At 39.2% G+C, this 15,927-nt stretch overlaps 1 protein-coding gene across 1 annotated transcript; it reads left to right on the top strand.

The window, feature by feature from the left end:
• The first annotated feature begins 5,307 nt into the window (after positions 1-5,307).
• pld5 (phospholipase D family member 5) lies at positions 5,308-14,806 on the top strand. Its single transcript, XM_023154433.3, has 10 exons — positions 5,308-5,589; positions 8,062-8,198; positions 8,515-8,698; positions 8,888-8,996; positions 9,499-9,626; positions 10,663-10,860; positions 11,465-11,616; positions 11,842-12,007; positions 12,129-12,219; positions 13,839-14,806. The coding sequence occupies exons 1-10, from the start codon at positions 5,557-5,559 to the stop codon at positions 14,099-14,101; spliced, it is 1,461 nt and encodes a 486-aa protein (XP_023010201.1). The 5' UTR covers positions 5,308-5,556; the 3' UTR covers positions 14,102-14,806.
• The last annotated feature ends 1,121 nt before the right edge of the window (positions 14,807-15,927 follow it).

The following is a 15,927-nucleotide window of genomic DNA, read 5'->3' as shown; positions in this document are numbered from 1 at the left end:
CCAGTATCAGTATCCGCATGTGAAGTGCAAATGGCAGAAATTCGATTTCCTACAATTGTGTGTGTGGGAAAGAGAATGTGTACGTGTCTCACAGCGTACTCACACTTTTCTCAATAAGATTAATCTCTTTCTGATGCTTTCTGTCTTGTTCAGTACATCCATGCAGCTGCTCAAATTGCACCTCCGCCCTGTTCACAAGCTTACAGAAGCCCATTTCTGCCCCTCCCATTATGCCTGGGAGACTGTACTACAAACTGTAGCTCAGGCACCACAGAGAGTAAAAGTGGCTGATTCAGCTTCTGAAAGATAGATTGGAGAAGAAGAAAAAAAGGAGGACAGGAGTGGCAGCATCTCTGTGTGTGTGTGTGTGTGTGTGTGTGTGTGTGTGTGTGTGTGTGTGTGTGTGTGTGTGTGTGTGTGTGTGTACTTCAGAGCATCTCTGCACCCCAGCAGACAGCAGCAGAACACAGGTCATCAATGGAACTGTCAGATGATCCAAGGTCAAGGGAGCAAGACGAGGCTCCCCCAACACCTCTGCCCTATGTGTCCCAACTGAAAACCAGCAGTTACAGTGCAATCCAGCAGCATGGCTACTCTGCATCCATCTACCTGCGAAACAGAGAAAAGCTGGAAAGGGTAAGCAACTTCCTTACAAACATCAGTTACTTTTTTAAAAGTGAAGAGGTAAAGTTAAACCTTGATTATTGTAGATGTGTAAAACTAGCTAGAAGAAAAAAGGTGTCAGCAACTGTCAAATATGCAATGAGCCATTCTGTGAGTTTAGAGGAGCGATTCACTCCATCTGCTGGAAATCCATTCACTTTGCATGCTTGTGATGTATCTGCTTTAACACTGGAGTATGCAGCTGAGGTTTGTTGCCTCCAATGAAAATAAATTACAACTTTCTTTCCAGCTGGTTCACACCCAGCAAATCCACATCAACCCAAAAAGGACAAATGCTCAGGTTTACCTACCAGATTTTGCAGATTTCTTAGAGTTTGAGTCCGTTCTCGTCTTTATAAGCATTCGCGTTTACTTAAGTATTTCTTTAAACATTATGCTTTAAAGCTGTGAAACCTGACTGAAACTCTTCATTCCCCTGCAGATGATCTGTTAGCTGTTTTACAATTGTTCGAGAAATTTTTGAGATAAAATGAAAGTTTAAGACAGCTGGTTCAAGTGATGGCTTTTCAAGTAACAGTTTAACTACTGCTAGCTTTAAGGCCAATGGTAGCCGATAAATAGAGATAGGCTGATTATATTTAAGATTGAAGATTGATGATTTGTTCAGAATGATAAAATCACATGATGAGAGATGAGGTGCAAATAAGGAATTATCCAAAAAGGGAAAAGTAAGCTATGCAATGGCTTCTCCCTTTAGAAGTCACCACACCGAATCATCTGCCTCAATCTTACTTCATCTCTAGCATCATCCTTTGTCACACCAGCCCTCTGCATGTCCCCCTTCACTTTCCACGAATCTTCCTCTTTCCCCTGGTAGTTTCATATCAGTGAACTATGCCAGTATATCCGCTATCCTGCACCATGTTCAAACCATCTCAGTCATGCCTCTCTAACTTTAGCTCTAAATCACTTAACTTAAGCTGATAGCTTCTATAGACTAATTTCTAAACCTGTCCATCATGGTCACTGCCTATGAAAATCTTAAAATCTTCACCTATGCTACCTCCTGCTTGGTGGCTGGATAAATATCAATCTGATATGTATCTCTGACCATTTTATGTGTTAGCATTTTTCACAAAAAGGGAAAAATGTCTAATATTTCTAATTCCTTTTAAAGCATTGCACCATTACTCCCAACACAGTTCTGTTGCACAGAATTTTAACTCAGAATCGAATCTTTCCAGACATGATTTAGATCCAGTTAGGCCAATTAGATCTTCGGAAGCCAGTTAATATACTTAAAATATTGAGCAGAATTGATGAAGCTATGCATTTACGGGGTGTCCTTCCAAGAGATTCACTTACTTTCTTTCCTGTTTATAAGCAGCAGAACGGTATAAAGCCATTTTCTCTACATTCCCTTTCCTATTGCTGCAAATTGTCCATCATAGCATAAAAATCCACTTTATCTGCATTTCAGTAACTTAAATGCCCACTGAGATATTGTTGTTACATTTAAGAGAATTGTCAAGAAAAACTAGCTAACCCTGTTCTCATTCTTGTAGTAATAAAGCCAAAATGTGTGCATGGCAAGGTTTTTAAATCATCATAATTACACATACTAATGTGTTAGCACTGTGTGGCTCTTAAATGTGAGACTATTAATTAGTTCTTTGTGTTGGAGGACTCTACTGCACATAAGAAAATGTCCTGTACAGAGAGACAGGAAGGGACGAAGTGTAAAGTTTGCTGTGACCTCTGAAGCCTCCTGCAGAAAGCATTTCTTCAAAAGAGAGCATGTGAAGCATCACCATTATTAATATAATGTATATTCAATAAATTAGTAAACAAAGCTCCATTACTGGTAAATTGTAAACAGTTTTCTGGAATGACTGCTTACCTTGAGATCTTAATAATTTTGTATCAAGCAAATTCTTGGTCATGAAAAAAAAGTTAAACATTAACTGATTGTCTGTCTTTTAACCATGTGGCCTGTTAGCTGAAGAGAACTAGTAAACCCAGTGCTCTGCTGGGGACAGACAATTACTGATAGAGTGAGACAACCTAACAGGATCATTTTTCATTGCTGGATCCCTATCTGCACCCCATCCACACTCCCTTTGGCATGTTGCCTAGCTGTCTCCTGTGGCGCTGTGCCCAGTCAGCTTTCACTCAGCACATCACCCTGACTATGACGTTAGAAAACACCACGTCCTGTGCGCTCATGGAAAACCTGCTGTTGAGCTTTCGGTGTGAAGGTGAAACACCTATACACAGAAGCGTTCTTCACAGGCAATCACAGGGGGGGTGTTTTAACGGGAGGGGAGGTCACCTTAATTAATGTGGAGCTAGTAAAAGGAGACAAGATGTCATATAGAGTAATTATAAATGTAAGCCTCAAAGGACAGTACAGATGGCCTGTTAAAAAGTAATAAAGCATTTTAAATTGAGTTTAAAAAGCAGGTGCTTTAAATGCATCTTGAAACATTTAATTCTAACAGAAAGGACAAAAAATTTGAAGAAATTTAGGATCCATTTCCTGTTTTGTAAAACAGAAGCAATAAAGCTAGCTGAAACATTTACACCTCAAGATACTTTCACCATCATCATTTTTCACACATACCTCTACTGCTATAGAACCCTTATATTTGGATCATTTGCTCATTGTTGCTTGGTAGGTATTCCATGCCTTACTATTCAAAAGTCTATCAGTGAAATGACTGTGCAGTTACTAAATTGTTTATGTCAACAGTTTTCTGTCATGACCACCAGTGACCAGAGTCTCACTCACTTTGTTGCTGAGCTATAAATTGCCCTTTATAACTCCGTCTGAGCTTGTGATGGTTGGGAACACTGAAAATCCAATTCGGCATGTCACTTTGTTTCTTTCTCAGTTTGAAAGTGTGATTGTATGACCCCATGTGTGCAGCTTTAGGAACATTCACCTCTCATGGGAAATAACTCAAATAGTTTTGTTGACCCATCCCTTTCTCTCTTTCTCACTCTCTCTCTCTCTCTCTCTCTCTCTCTCTCTCACTCTGTCACCCACACACACACACATACACACACAAATGCAGTTTGACGTGCAGAGGGCACCTGTCCTAGACAGGCAAAGCAGTTTTCCCTGTTACGTTTTTATTCCACTACTACGAGATCTCGTCTTAATGTGTCTTTTTTTTTAGTTAAAATTCAAACTTTGTACTCTGCATGCATTTTGTGTATTAATGTGTTTGAAACTTTGAAGAAAGAATGTATTCATGAGTATTAGTTGTATTAAAAGAGTCACTCCAAAACTCTACAGCACAAATTGCTTGTTTGACGGGTTAATTTGTGATAAAGTCCACAAAGCTATGGAATACTAGCACTGTTGCAATATTTTGCTGCTAGCCTACAGAGTCTGCTGATAAATGTTACTTCAAGCAGTTCTATCTTACTATATCAGTAGCATAATTTACTGACCTGTCTCTGAGAGTCATTCTTATTTGCTCCCAGACATGCAAATACATCTGTTTTTGCCTAAGAGAGTGAATGTAGCAAAAACCCCTCCAGCCTCTGTGGCATAGCTAAGTGCTAATGCTTTTTTTGTGGCAAGAATGTTACTAACATGCATCTATATAAATGCTGAGTGAGACAACTGCATCTGCTGATTAGCACAGCTGAGGCACACCCTGATGGAAGTTTTATTTTTGCAGGTATTTGTTCATCAATTAAACAATGTTTAAATTGAAAATTGCACCGGATGATGGCTCTGCATAAGATTTCAGGGAGTCGCTAAAGTTACTACAGTTCAGCATGAAGGAGATATGAAATTTAAAGCAAATTTTTTACTGATGAAATTGTTGGTATGTATAACTTAAAATTAGAAAAATCAACACATTTCTTTAAAGTTTACTTAAATGCAGTAGTGCATACAGATTCCTCCTAACATTTTTCGACCTCACATACAGGTCTCATAAACATAACAGAAGCGTACCTGCAGTTTGGAGCATATGTCGTTTTGCTGCCATTAAGCATATATTCATCTGTGAGGAAAGAGTTGTGGGGGGGGAGGAGGAAGGAAAAAGGATTTTACATATTTCATTTTTTTCCCCACTGAGACCCTTCTGTGCAATAATATGAGGAGCTCTTAAAGCTATAGCAGAATTGAAACATGGTTCATTCCACTGGAATAAAGCAAATCTACTGCAGTGATTTAAACAAAGTGGGAATTAAAGAAGATAATTATGCCAACTTCCATTTATATCAATTATTAATGGGAGCTATAGGGCTTTTGTAGATGCCTCAATATTTTCTGAGTGTAACCGTGAATGCTGAGTGTGGGTGTGCATGCGCCTGCATACAGTATGGTGAGCAGGCATGTGCGATCTACTGAGTCCAAAATATTTTGGGGGAGTTTTGCTGCAGCTGTCACATTTACTAATGGCATGTTTCAGCATCGCTCCCTTCTAAGCACAGACCAACTGCTTGCTGCCAGATGAGTTTTATTCACTTGGCAGATAAAGGAGGGAAATACAGCTGGAAAAGGAAGAGAAGAGGGAAAGTGAGGGAGGGGGAGGAGGGTACTGGAGCTCAAAGCTACGGCTCTTTATTGGCCATTTTGAACAAGAGGGGGTTGGTCTTTCATCTTCTCTCTCACCGCTTCGACTGTAAGGCAGACAGTGAACCGCACACACAGTTCACACACAAGTACACACACACACACACACACACAATCAGCTGCTAGAAGAACCATGTCAGGACACATAACAAACCAGAAGCTGATGCCCACACAGACAGACCTTTTGGGACACTGAGGTACCTGCAGGATGAAGACAAGGACCAAGAGTGAAGACATCAGATTTGAACAGGCTGAGGGCTGGGTGGAAAAGAGAGGCAAAGATGTGTGACTGAGCTCCTGTTTCCCACCTTGTAGTTTAAAGGAATGCTGCTCTCATGGCAGGACCAACCCCACAGGAGCCATTAAAGGTGATGTTTTTCAGCTCTTTCTATGATTAATAGGAAATGTTAGTCTCCTTTTGGCCATAGGTGGATTGCAATGCATGTTTTTTCTTGGGCTTTTTTCTCTAGGTTTCAGTACACCAGTGTTTCACTGCCTGATTGATTAAACTCTTAAATTCCTTATCTTTTTAAACCATATTAAAACTAAAAGCTCATATGTATATCAAAACTTTAGGTTTTCGTCAAAGTGTTTTTTACTATCCAAGATTTTTTTAATATAAATCAGTCTCTCCTTTAGTCTTTAAATGATGCAAAATGGCAAATAACACAGCCATCCTTATAGCTCGGTGCACAGTAGTTGCAGTTGCCACCAAAAAACATCTGATGTAAAATAATTTTGAGAAAGAGACTATTAGCATATAAGAGCTGGAAATGTTGCTTTTTTTTTCAACAATTATGTAAGATAAGTTTATTAATTACAAACACTGTTTTAAATGCAGTAGCAAACATTACAAAAGTTAAGAAAATAACTTAATAAATTACAAAAACAATTGCCCAGAACCCAATCAAATGTGTCCAAACTGGAAGTATTCAGAAGTTGTAACCACTCACATAATATTTGCTTGATAAATAATTATTTTATCAATAATTCAAATTATTTAGGGCAGCACGGTGGCTAGCACTGTTGCCTCACAGCAAGAAGGTCCTGAGTTTAATTCCACCATCAGGCCAGCATCTTTCTGTGTGGAGTTTGCATGTTCTCCCCAAGTTGGTGTGGGTTCTTTCCGGGTACTCTGGCATCCTCCCACAGTCCAAAGGCATGCAGTTAGTGGGGTTAGGTCAGGGGTGCCCAATCCCGGTCCTCGAGAGCTACTATCCTGCAGCTTTTAGATGCATCCCTACTCCGACACAGCTAATCAAATGGTTTGATCTCTTCAGCATGCCATCATGTTTGGCAAAGGCCTGATAACAAGCCATTCATGTGATTCAGGTGTGTGGGAACAAGGATGCATCTAAAAGCTGCAGGACGGTAGCTCTCGAGGACCGGGATTGGGCACCCCTGGGTTAGGTTAAATAGAAACACTAAATTGCTCATAGGTCTGATTGCAGGAGTGAATGTGAGCGTGAATGGTTGTCTGTGTCTATGTGTTAGCCCTGCGAAAGACTGGTGACCAGGGTGTACCCTTCCTCTCACCCTAAGACAGCTGGGATAGGCTCGAGCGCCACCCACGACCCTAAAATAGATAAACAGAAGCGAATGGATGGATCAAATTATTTAGTAGTTATTGGAACAGCTATCTATTCACTCCTTGCCATATTAGGCTATTTTTTCCTGTATATTAGATGTGTTGTTGTCCTTTTACAGCGACATACTGCATCAGTACCTTCTGTAAGTGGCTGACCTATCTCACACTGTCAGTTCTGTTCATTTCCTCCCAGCCATGTGCACATCCACAAGTTAAGCATGGTCCTTGACTCTGCTAAATGTAATGAAGAGCTCAATGGCCTCAGAGGCCAACAGAAGAGTGTATGGTGCACCCAGCTAGCACCTGTCTTTCAGCCTCACTGCCCGAGGCAATATTTGAGTCCACAAACCTCCTGCTGTTCATATTTCTATATTTTGATGCTGAATTGCTTTTTTTTATTTATTTATTTTTTTTTAATAAAAGCTGTAGAATTTTTAGACGGAAATTTTCTTTTTAAGGAAAAACCCCCTGCTTATGCTGCCAAGATAATCAGTGGGATGCAATTCATTTGACTGATAGAACACAACAAAAGAGAATATGTAATGTGATGTTGACAGCTCACCAACTGACAAAACAAAACAAAAACGCCTAAGTGCACTTTTAAAACTGTGAAAATCAAGACTCCTCAGGCTGGATCAGGGCTCCAACATTACAACCTCTGACCTCATACTGACTGTCACTCTACCTATATTACAAACCCTACAGACATACACTGCACACACATACATGCGCACAAATATTGCCTGCAATATTGCTTAACATAAGTGTAATGTTGGCTGCCACCTTGACACAGAGCTCATAAAACCCCTTTTCAGATGGGAATTGCATGGACAACAAAGCAGTCGGTATGACGAGAAGCAAAAACTTGCACTTTCCAATACACCTTATAGACTGGATTTAGTGTGCATCAATTTGCTGTCAGCTGGAGAATGTTCTACTTCACTTGTCCGGCTCTGTAGCATAAAGTGGGATCGTTGAAGCTGGGAGATTTTTTGCTCCAGAGCATTGAAATCTGCAGTATACTGGTTATCAAAGCAAGGTTTCTGCTGTCAAACGAAGGCCATAGTTGTTATTTTGATCGTCATTATTCACATTGCACAAGTGTTTATGTGCCCACAGTGCACAAAAGGGACACACAAAAAAAGCAGAAAAGTTACTGCAGCACTGTTCACAAAAAAAAAAAACCCTCCAGAAATAAAACATTGTATCTGACATTTGTTAGTGTCATGTGTGTTTCTAATGTATCTTCCAGACCCAGCAGAAGTGCATTGCCATCTTTGCCCTTGTTTGCTGCTTTGCTGTTCTGGTAGCACTGATCTTCTCATCTGTGGACATTTGGGGGGACGATGAAGATGGAATCACCGAGGAAAACTGCAGCAAAGACTGCCAGTAGGATGTTTCGCAAGATTAAAGGAAATTGTGGAGGTTCCATTCATGTAAAGCACAGTGTATTCACAGCGACTGTCTCTACTAACTCAACATAGTCTTAATCTGGACTCAATCATTACCAATTCAGAATTACATATTACTATTTCATTATTTAATTCTGGTAGAGATTTCTGATGTGGATCTGTACCTCACTTTTTATTGTTAAAATCTAGACCCATAAAAGGATTTATGTGTAAAGGCTTTGAGCTGCTGGGTTGTTGTGTTGGTGGTGTTCCTCTTTAAAGCTCCAGACACTGAAGGAATCTTTTATTTTCAGCATTGTACTTGTGGAGAACATTCCAGACGACCTCTCTTTCTCCATGGATGGCAGACCCCACCTTCCTGTCTCCGTTGGCTTTCACACACTGTTGGACCAGGCGAAGCACTCAATTGAAGTGGTGTCATCTGCCTGGGACTTAAACTCCTGGGACCTGGAGACAATCCCAAACCCCGCCAAACAGGTACAAAGTCACAGTAACCAGTCCGGTAGAACAATGAGCCAATTGCATTTCCCATTTGATCTGTAAAACCAAATGCAATTTAATAAGGTTATTCCTGCAACGAAATAAGAGCTGCCCTTCTAAAAGAAATGCAGGAACATTGGTCAGTCGCTGCGCTACAGTAACACAGAACATCATTCTCTTCCTCAGGGTCAGCTTTTGTTCCAGAGACTGCTCAGGCTAAAATCTCGTGGGGTTAAGCTGAAGATTGCCAGTAGTCTGACAAACTCGACTGAGCTGAAGGCCTTGGCAGCACACAGTGAGTGGATGTGGCATTTTTATTTCAGAAAGGCAATTTATTGTGTCACTTTGGCAAACAACAACGAAGATATACATTTACAATTCATCCGACAACCCTATAGAGTTTTATTAACGAGATTCTCATCCTCCAGGATACATTTAGTTGAGTTTCTTAAGCAACCCACTTTAGGACAGCAGAACCACACTGTAGGTATGGCATGAAATATCAATGACCTGCCTCAAGGAAAACAGATGCATTTACAGCATGCAGCAGCACCCAGGAGCTCTACACCATATGCATCTGCCAGACTTCACAATCAAGGCCAAAAAACCTTGAATGGATGAAAATGTACAGTCTGGTTTCCTGTCAAATACTGCCTTTCAGACTGCCTGCGTTGGCCCCTGTTCTTGTCAGACAGTACAAGGCCAACTGTCAGATTTACACAATTTTCTCTTTCTTTTTCTCTTAAACTTTTCATTTTCTCTCTTTTCTGTCTCTTTTTATCCTTCACACGGATTAGATGCAGAGGTTCATTTTGTTAACATGACACTTTTTACCAGAGGCGGACTCCATTCCTCATTCTGGATAGTGGATCGGAAGCACATTTACATCGGGAGCGCTGATATGGACTGGAGGTCACTCTCCAAGGTAAAAGCGCACATCAGCATCTGGTTTGCTGGGTCTTTAAAGAGTAACACATAATGTAAATTAGCCACGCTTTCCTCTTATACTTCTTTATGCAGGTACTGCAGCACTGCCAACAGAAATCAGGAATGATTTAAGGTTGTTGTCTGAGATGGTCAGAAAGACAAGTAGCATTTCACTTTTCATTTAGTATGTAATTCATAATAGAGCAGGAACCAGAATGCATTAGCATACTGTAACCTGAATTGATTGCCCAGCCCTTTTTGGTGCTTCAGCACTGGTTGGAGGTAGGACTGCTGTATGAGTGTAAGTCACAATGAGCAAGAAGGAATGAAGGAATAGCACACATACACTGGATGTGTGTAGTAAGCACTGCAAGCCGGACACATATGTCTGAAATTGACCCTCTGTGGTAACAAACTGAAACCTCTGTGTTCCTCCTTCAGGGGCACACGTTAAAAAAGAAACAGACAAAAAACAGAAACACCAAACACAAAAGAAATTTTCTGCCATCTATTTAATGAGCAGACAAGAATGTATTTAGGACATCTGTCTCTTCTTCTTTCATTTTGTTGTTTTTACCCACACTAGCAGCTCTGTGGATTGCAGTGTTAGCCTGCTTGTGCTCCAGTTATTTAAATTCTTTGGTAGGACTGGAATAATATCCAGCTTATTCGCTTTTAGACAGATTCCTTTGAAATGATTATATATCTATGATGACATCCAGCTTATTGCCTTTGTTATTGTCTTGACTTTTCCTCTTTTTCCTCTTTTAGCATCATTTTATCATATATTATTTTTGGCTAAATACCTTTAAATTAGTGATATTCTATAATAGTACCTTTCGCTCTTCATTTTTATCCTATTTAATCTGAAAATTAATAGAAGATCATCAATCCATGAAACGTTACTATTCTCTCTCTGAACTCAGTCCCTTTCTTTAATTCTTTTATACCCTCTATAACGTCTGCAGAGCACACTCAATATTTTAACTTTTCTGCTGCATCACCTCTTCCTACTTCTTTCTCACACACCACAGAGGAAAGAACTGGGGGTGGTGGTGTATAACTGCAGCTGTCTGGCTCTGGACCTCCACCGAGTCTTTTCATTTTACTGGCAGCTCCACGAAAGGGACTACATCCCCTCCATCTGGTCAAAGAGAGTAACTGCTCTCTATGGAAAGAACAATGCCCTGCAGCTACAACTTAACTCCACCCCCGCCACCGCTTATGTGTCTGTGAGTAACAGCTTTCTTATGTTACAGGACTTAGTGCATACATAAATCAATTCTTCACAAAATGCAGTGGTTCATATACTTCTTGAGGCACCAATTTCCTGCCTCGGGGCTTATAGTGAATGTCTTTATAAGAGTGTTATTACATATTAATAACAAATATAAACAGAAAATGATTAATCATCTTATTATCGCACTAAGGAGCAACTTGAGTCTGAATATCTCACTACGTTAATGAATCTTGTTGCTCTCAAAGCGACAAGACATTTATCAGCTACATTTAAAACATTTATCATCTTATAGGAAACTAATGGAGCCATACTGTCAAGGCTGTTGGCAAACCAACCTTGATCTTTTGCCCCACTTATTCTAGTAATGATAAATGGTCGTTGAAATGTGCTTTCTTGTTTTCTTTCCTTTTTCTCTGCAGAAATGTTACATTGAAATGTATATACCTATTTTTATTAGTGGATTGTGTATTCTTTGTTGAATTGAAACACACACATTTTTGAAAGTTATCCTAAACTTTAACCGTGTGTCTCAGTTGTTTCATTTTTGTGATTTTTACATAATTTTGGGGACCAAACATGCCTTGTCCTTTCTGTAGACCTCTCCTGAACTCTTCTGCTCCAAAGATCGCACCCGAGATGTAGATGCCATCTATCAAGTCATTCAGAGTGCAAAGACATTTATCTTCATATCAGTGACAGACTATCTCCCTCTGGTGAAAAGGAGTTTCAGAGGAACCTCAGTCACAAGGTGTGTGCCGGGGCAAGCTTTGACATTTAAATCCTTTTTACAGGAACATTTATGAGGTCATTTTACATTCATACTGTACATGTGTGTCTGTATCAGAGGACACAATTCATGGCAAACTAGAATATACCCAGAATATAGCAACGTGGAATTTTCGAACTCTATGCCCTTCAGTATCTTTAGACTGAAAAGCATTGTCCACAATAATAACACTAGTTGGATTTTTAGGTATTGGTCGTCTATCGATGAAGTCATCAGAGAAGCTGTGGTATTAAGAGGGGTCAAAGTTCGTCTGCTCATAAGCTTCTGGAAGAAAACTCATCCACTCACCTTTAATTTTGTGACCTCCCTCAAGTCACTCTGCGTTCAGCTTTACAATTGTTCCCTGGAAGTGGTAAGCGAATCACTTACACCTGTAGTTTTAACTACTCATGGACAAGTTTTAATTCATACTGCACTTATGAATTATTATTTCTTATTATACATGCTTTTTGTTAAATTGTTGTTTTTTCTAGCGTTTTTTTAGTCACAAGGAGCAGAACGATGACATTCAGCTTGGGCTCAACCACAACAAGTACATGGTGACCGACAATGCAGTCTACATTGGTAGGAAATATAATGTGTGTTTTGGGGTTTTTATTGAGGTGCAGGTTTCAAAGTATCTTAATATAAAGTTTTTGACAACAAAAATATGCATAGACTAACTGGCCACTTCATTAGGTACACATTGCTAGTATGGAGTTGGACCCCTTTTGCCTTCAAAACTACCTTAATTCTTAATGTTAACATTTCCCAAAGGTTTTTGTCCATAATGACATAAAAGCATCAAACAGTTGATGTAGATTTATCAAGCAGCACGTGATAAGAATGTCCTGTTCCACGACTTCCCAAGAGGTGCACTACTTTATTTAGAATAGTGACTGTAAAGGAGATTTGAGAACAGTGAACTCATTGTCATGTTCAAGAAGATTTGAGCTTTGTGACATAGTGAGTGCTGCTGGAAACTGCTTTAAAAGATGGGTACACTGTGGTCATGAAGGGATGAAGAAGGTCAGCAAGCATACTAAGTTAGGGTTGGCATTTAACAGATGTTCAACTGGAAAATGCTATGAGATACATAAGTATGCTGTTACCACTCTCTTTTTGTTTTTATTACTTATAGCCAGGAGGTATCTATTTTATCATAGCTTTATCCAAAGATTGAAATGGGACAATGAGCCTGTTTGTCCAAAGGGAAATAAAAGATCATCTTACATTGCATTTGTTAATTCAATATAAAACAAAACAGTGGGAAATAAATTTTTTGAGGTACAGATTTTTATTGGCTTTTTTAGTAGCTGGGTTTAGTGAGTCATACCACATACCAAAGCAAAATGTATAAAACTTGAACATTTTAACTTGAGCAATAGCTCAAACATTGCTGTATTGGCTTGCTTTATGAGCATATAGACAAGAAAAGACAAAGAGCAAGATGAGAAGAAAATAAAAGACTGTGAGTTTCAGATAAATACTTTAAGTCAGCGGTCCCCAACCCCCGGGGCCTCGGACCGGTACCGGTCTGTGAGTTGTTTGGTACCGGGCCGCGAGAGTTGAGGCTCAGGTGTGAAATGTATAGTTTTCAGGGTTTTTATCGGTTTTCAGCGTTATTTTGTTATCGTCTTTATCGTTTACTCGGTTTTCCTGGGTCTTTTCACGTGTGTTATGAATAAATTTTCTTTTTTTCGGTACCGGTACTAGTTTTATTTTGTTGTATTTATCCGCGACACCTTAAAGGCCGGTCCATGAAAATATTGTCGGGCATAAACCGGTCCGTGGCGCAAAAAAGGTTGGAGACCGCTGCTTTAAGTCAAAGGACAAGTCACAACCACAAAGTGTCTCACATATGGCTAGTTCAATCCTTACAGCTACAGTACATTTTATGGGAAGTCATATCATCACAGAGGTTTGTGAGAAAATTCCAGAAAGTTACTGTGCTTTTCCAAGAAACAGTTCAGGAGAGGATGTTTTGTGAAACAGGGGACATGTCTTTTAACTAAGACTGCTAAACTAAACTAGCACTGCTATATTTGATTCTTACTCGCTCATCCAAAGACACACAAGCACCAAGTGGTATATACATATGCAGACACATATCAAGATTCAAGATACAGTAATGTAAAGCTATTTCTTTTTAAATAATGACTTTTACGGGCGCTATCTGACACTGTTGTCTTTGTCGCTCACAGGGAACCATGACTGGGTTGGCAGTGATTTTGCTATTAATGCAGGAGTTGGATTGGTGGTCAAAATGAACGGCAGTGCTGAAGACAGAGGAGTGACAATCCTGGAACATGTCAAAGCTACTTTTGAAAGGGACTGGAGGTCCCGCTACGCTCAGAGCCGACATGGAGTCAAGGATCAGCAGGGAAAATACAGAAACTTGCAACAGGGAAAAAAATATATGGAAACTAAGGAGGAAAATGAATGGAACTACCCTTTATATTTATAAGCACAAAATGTCTTTTCCCAGTATGTCTTAAAGCCCCATAAGCCTAAATATGCTAGATCTTACAAATATGTACACAAATAAGAATGTAAACCTACTCTATACTGTATGACTTGCCAAAGTATTGCTTTGACTCAGTATTATAATAATATATGTTTAATTGTTGACTGTTATATAAGCATGTAATACTGCATGCATACCAAAAGCAATATCTCAGTATTAACTCAGTATTAACTATATACTAGCACAAGCAATGTGACAAAAACAATTCTCTCTATGTGTAACCCACCAAAACAGTTTACATACATCCACTATTTTTAAGTCCTTCATTGCATTTTATATGTTTTTAAATCTACAGTTTGGCTGCAACTGTAATCAGGTCAGATCCTGAAATGGCACACACCGGCATATGCAGTAGTTTTATTCTGTTCATCATATCTCTTAAATTATTCATCTGTCTTCATAAAACATAGCTTTTTCCGTGTTGGTGTTGTTTTTATTTCAGTCTGCTGGTATGTTTAGTGCCCAAAATGTTTCACTATACAAATTTGTATTGCTGACAGAACAAAAGTATTTATAGGTATGTTTTGCCTTATCCTGTCTTTCCATCCAAGCCAGTAATAAGCTGCAAGTTAAATGCTCAAAAGCCTGCAGACAAAAAATAAGCCTTGAATAGTTTTGGTTTAAAAATGCATAATTTAAATAAAGGATTTGAGAGTTCTCAAGTGACTCATCTTACCAGCACTTCACAGTTAATAACTGGAAAAAGACAAATTTACTAACAAATCCAAGTTTGAGATTTGGGTTAGCACCACAACACCCACACTTTTTTAACATGACAGCAGGAGTATTCAGGACTGGGATTGTTTTGCCCTGAGCTGGACCATTGGCGTAACTTTGTGCTGAACAATTAGGGGTCGGGGGGACCTATATCGACTGAGCAAGAGGAATTTCTGTTCTTCAAACACGTGCTCAGGCCTGTGGTTTACATCTTTAACCTCTTAAGACCCGAACTCTTCCACGGCATGCATTTTTAATTTCTCTTTGATATTTGGGAATATTGGGGCCCGATGAATGTAAAAACAAAAAATTACCAGATTTTTTTTTACCTTATTTTTGTTTTTAAGAAAAATAAGAGCCACATATGAGGATATTCGTTTAAAACTTTGATAGAACAGTAGCAGTATAATGTCCTTTTAAGTGGATATCAGGCCCTTGTAGAGCAAAATTGAGTAATTTGGTCTAAATAACCCAAAATGTGATGTCCACATATGTGGACGCCAGGTCCTAGGAGGTTAAGGAGATGCATTCATACTGCAGCAGGTTAGTAATTCCCAACACACAGCTCAGAGTGGATCTAGTATGCTCATGCTGTATTTTTTTTTCTGGGAGTCCATTTGATCAACCATGTGGGATTTACAGTTATCTTCTACATGACACTGGTTCAGCCCCACAGTCTTTCACTATCTGAAAAAAATTACTCTTTACCCTTTAATGCCACATTTCCTCTAACTGAAGGCCCCATCACAAACAGGAGGATAGTGCTGCCATGCTCACAGACAGAGCTGTGTGTGATAGCCCTGTTAAAGAGATTCTCTAGCTCAAAGGAATTACTTCTACTATATATTAATGAATATATCTAATATCACAATGGGCATCCAGATATAGATATAGATATATTTAAGACTAATGAACATCAAGGATTGGTACAAAGTAATCTTGTCATTGCCCATGATTTTGCTATTTTGAGTTCTTAGTTCGAGTTTGTTTTTTTGTTTTTTTAATTAGAGTTTATTCGTTTCCTCATTTCTTTCTCTTTGTTTTCCTTT

Source organism: Maylandia zebra, linkage group LG6 (assembly GCF_041146795.1).
Source record: "Maylandia zebra isolate NMK-2024a linkage group LG6, Mzebra_GT3a, whole genome shotgun sequence".
In the NCBI taxonomy this organism is placed as follows: domain Eukaryota; kingdom Metazoa; phylum Chordata; class Actinopteri; order Cichliformes; family Cichlidae; genus Maylandia; species Maylandia zebra.
Note: the sequence above shows the minus strand (reverse complement) of the source record. Positions and strands in the feature narration are given on the sequence as shown.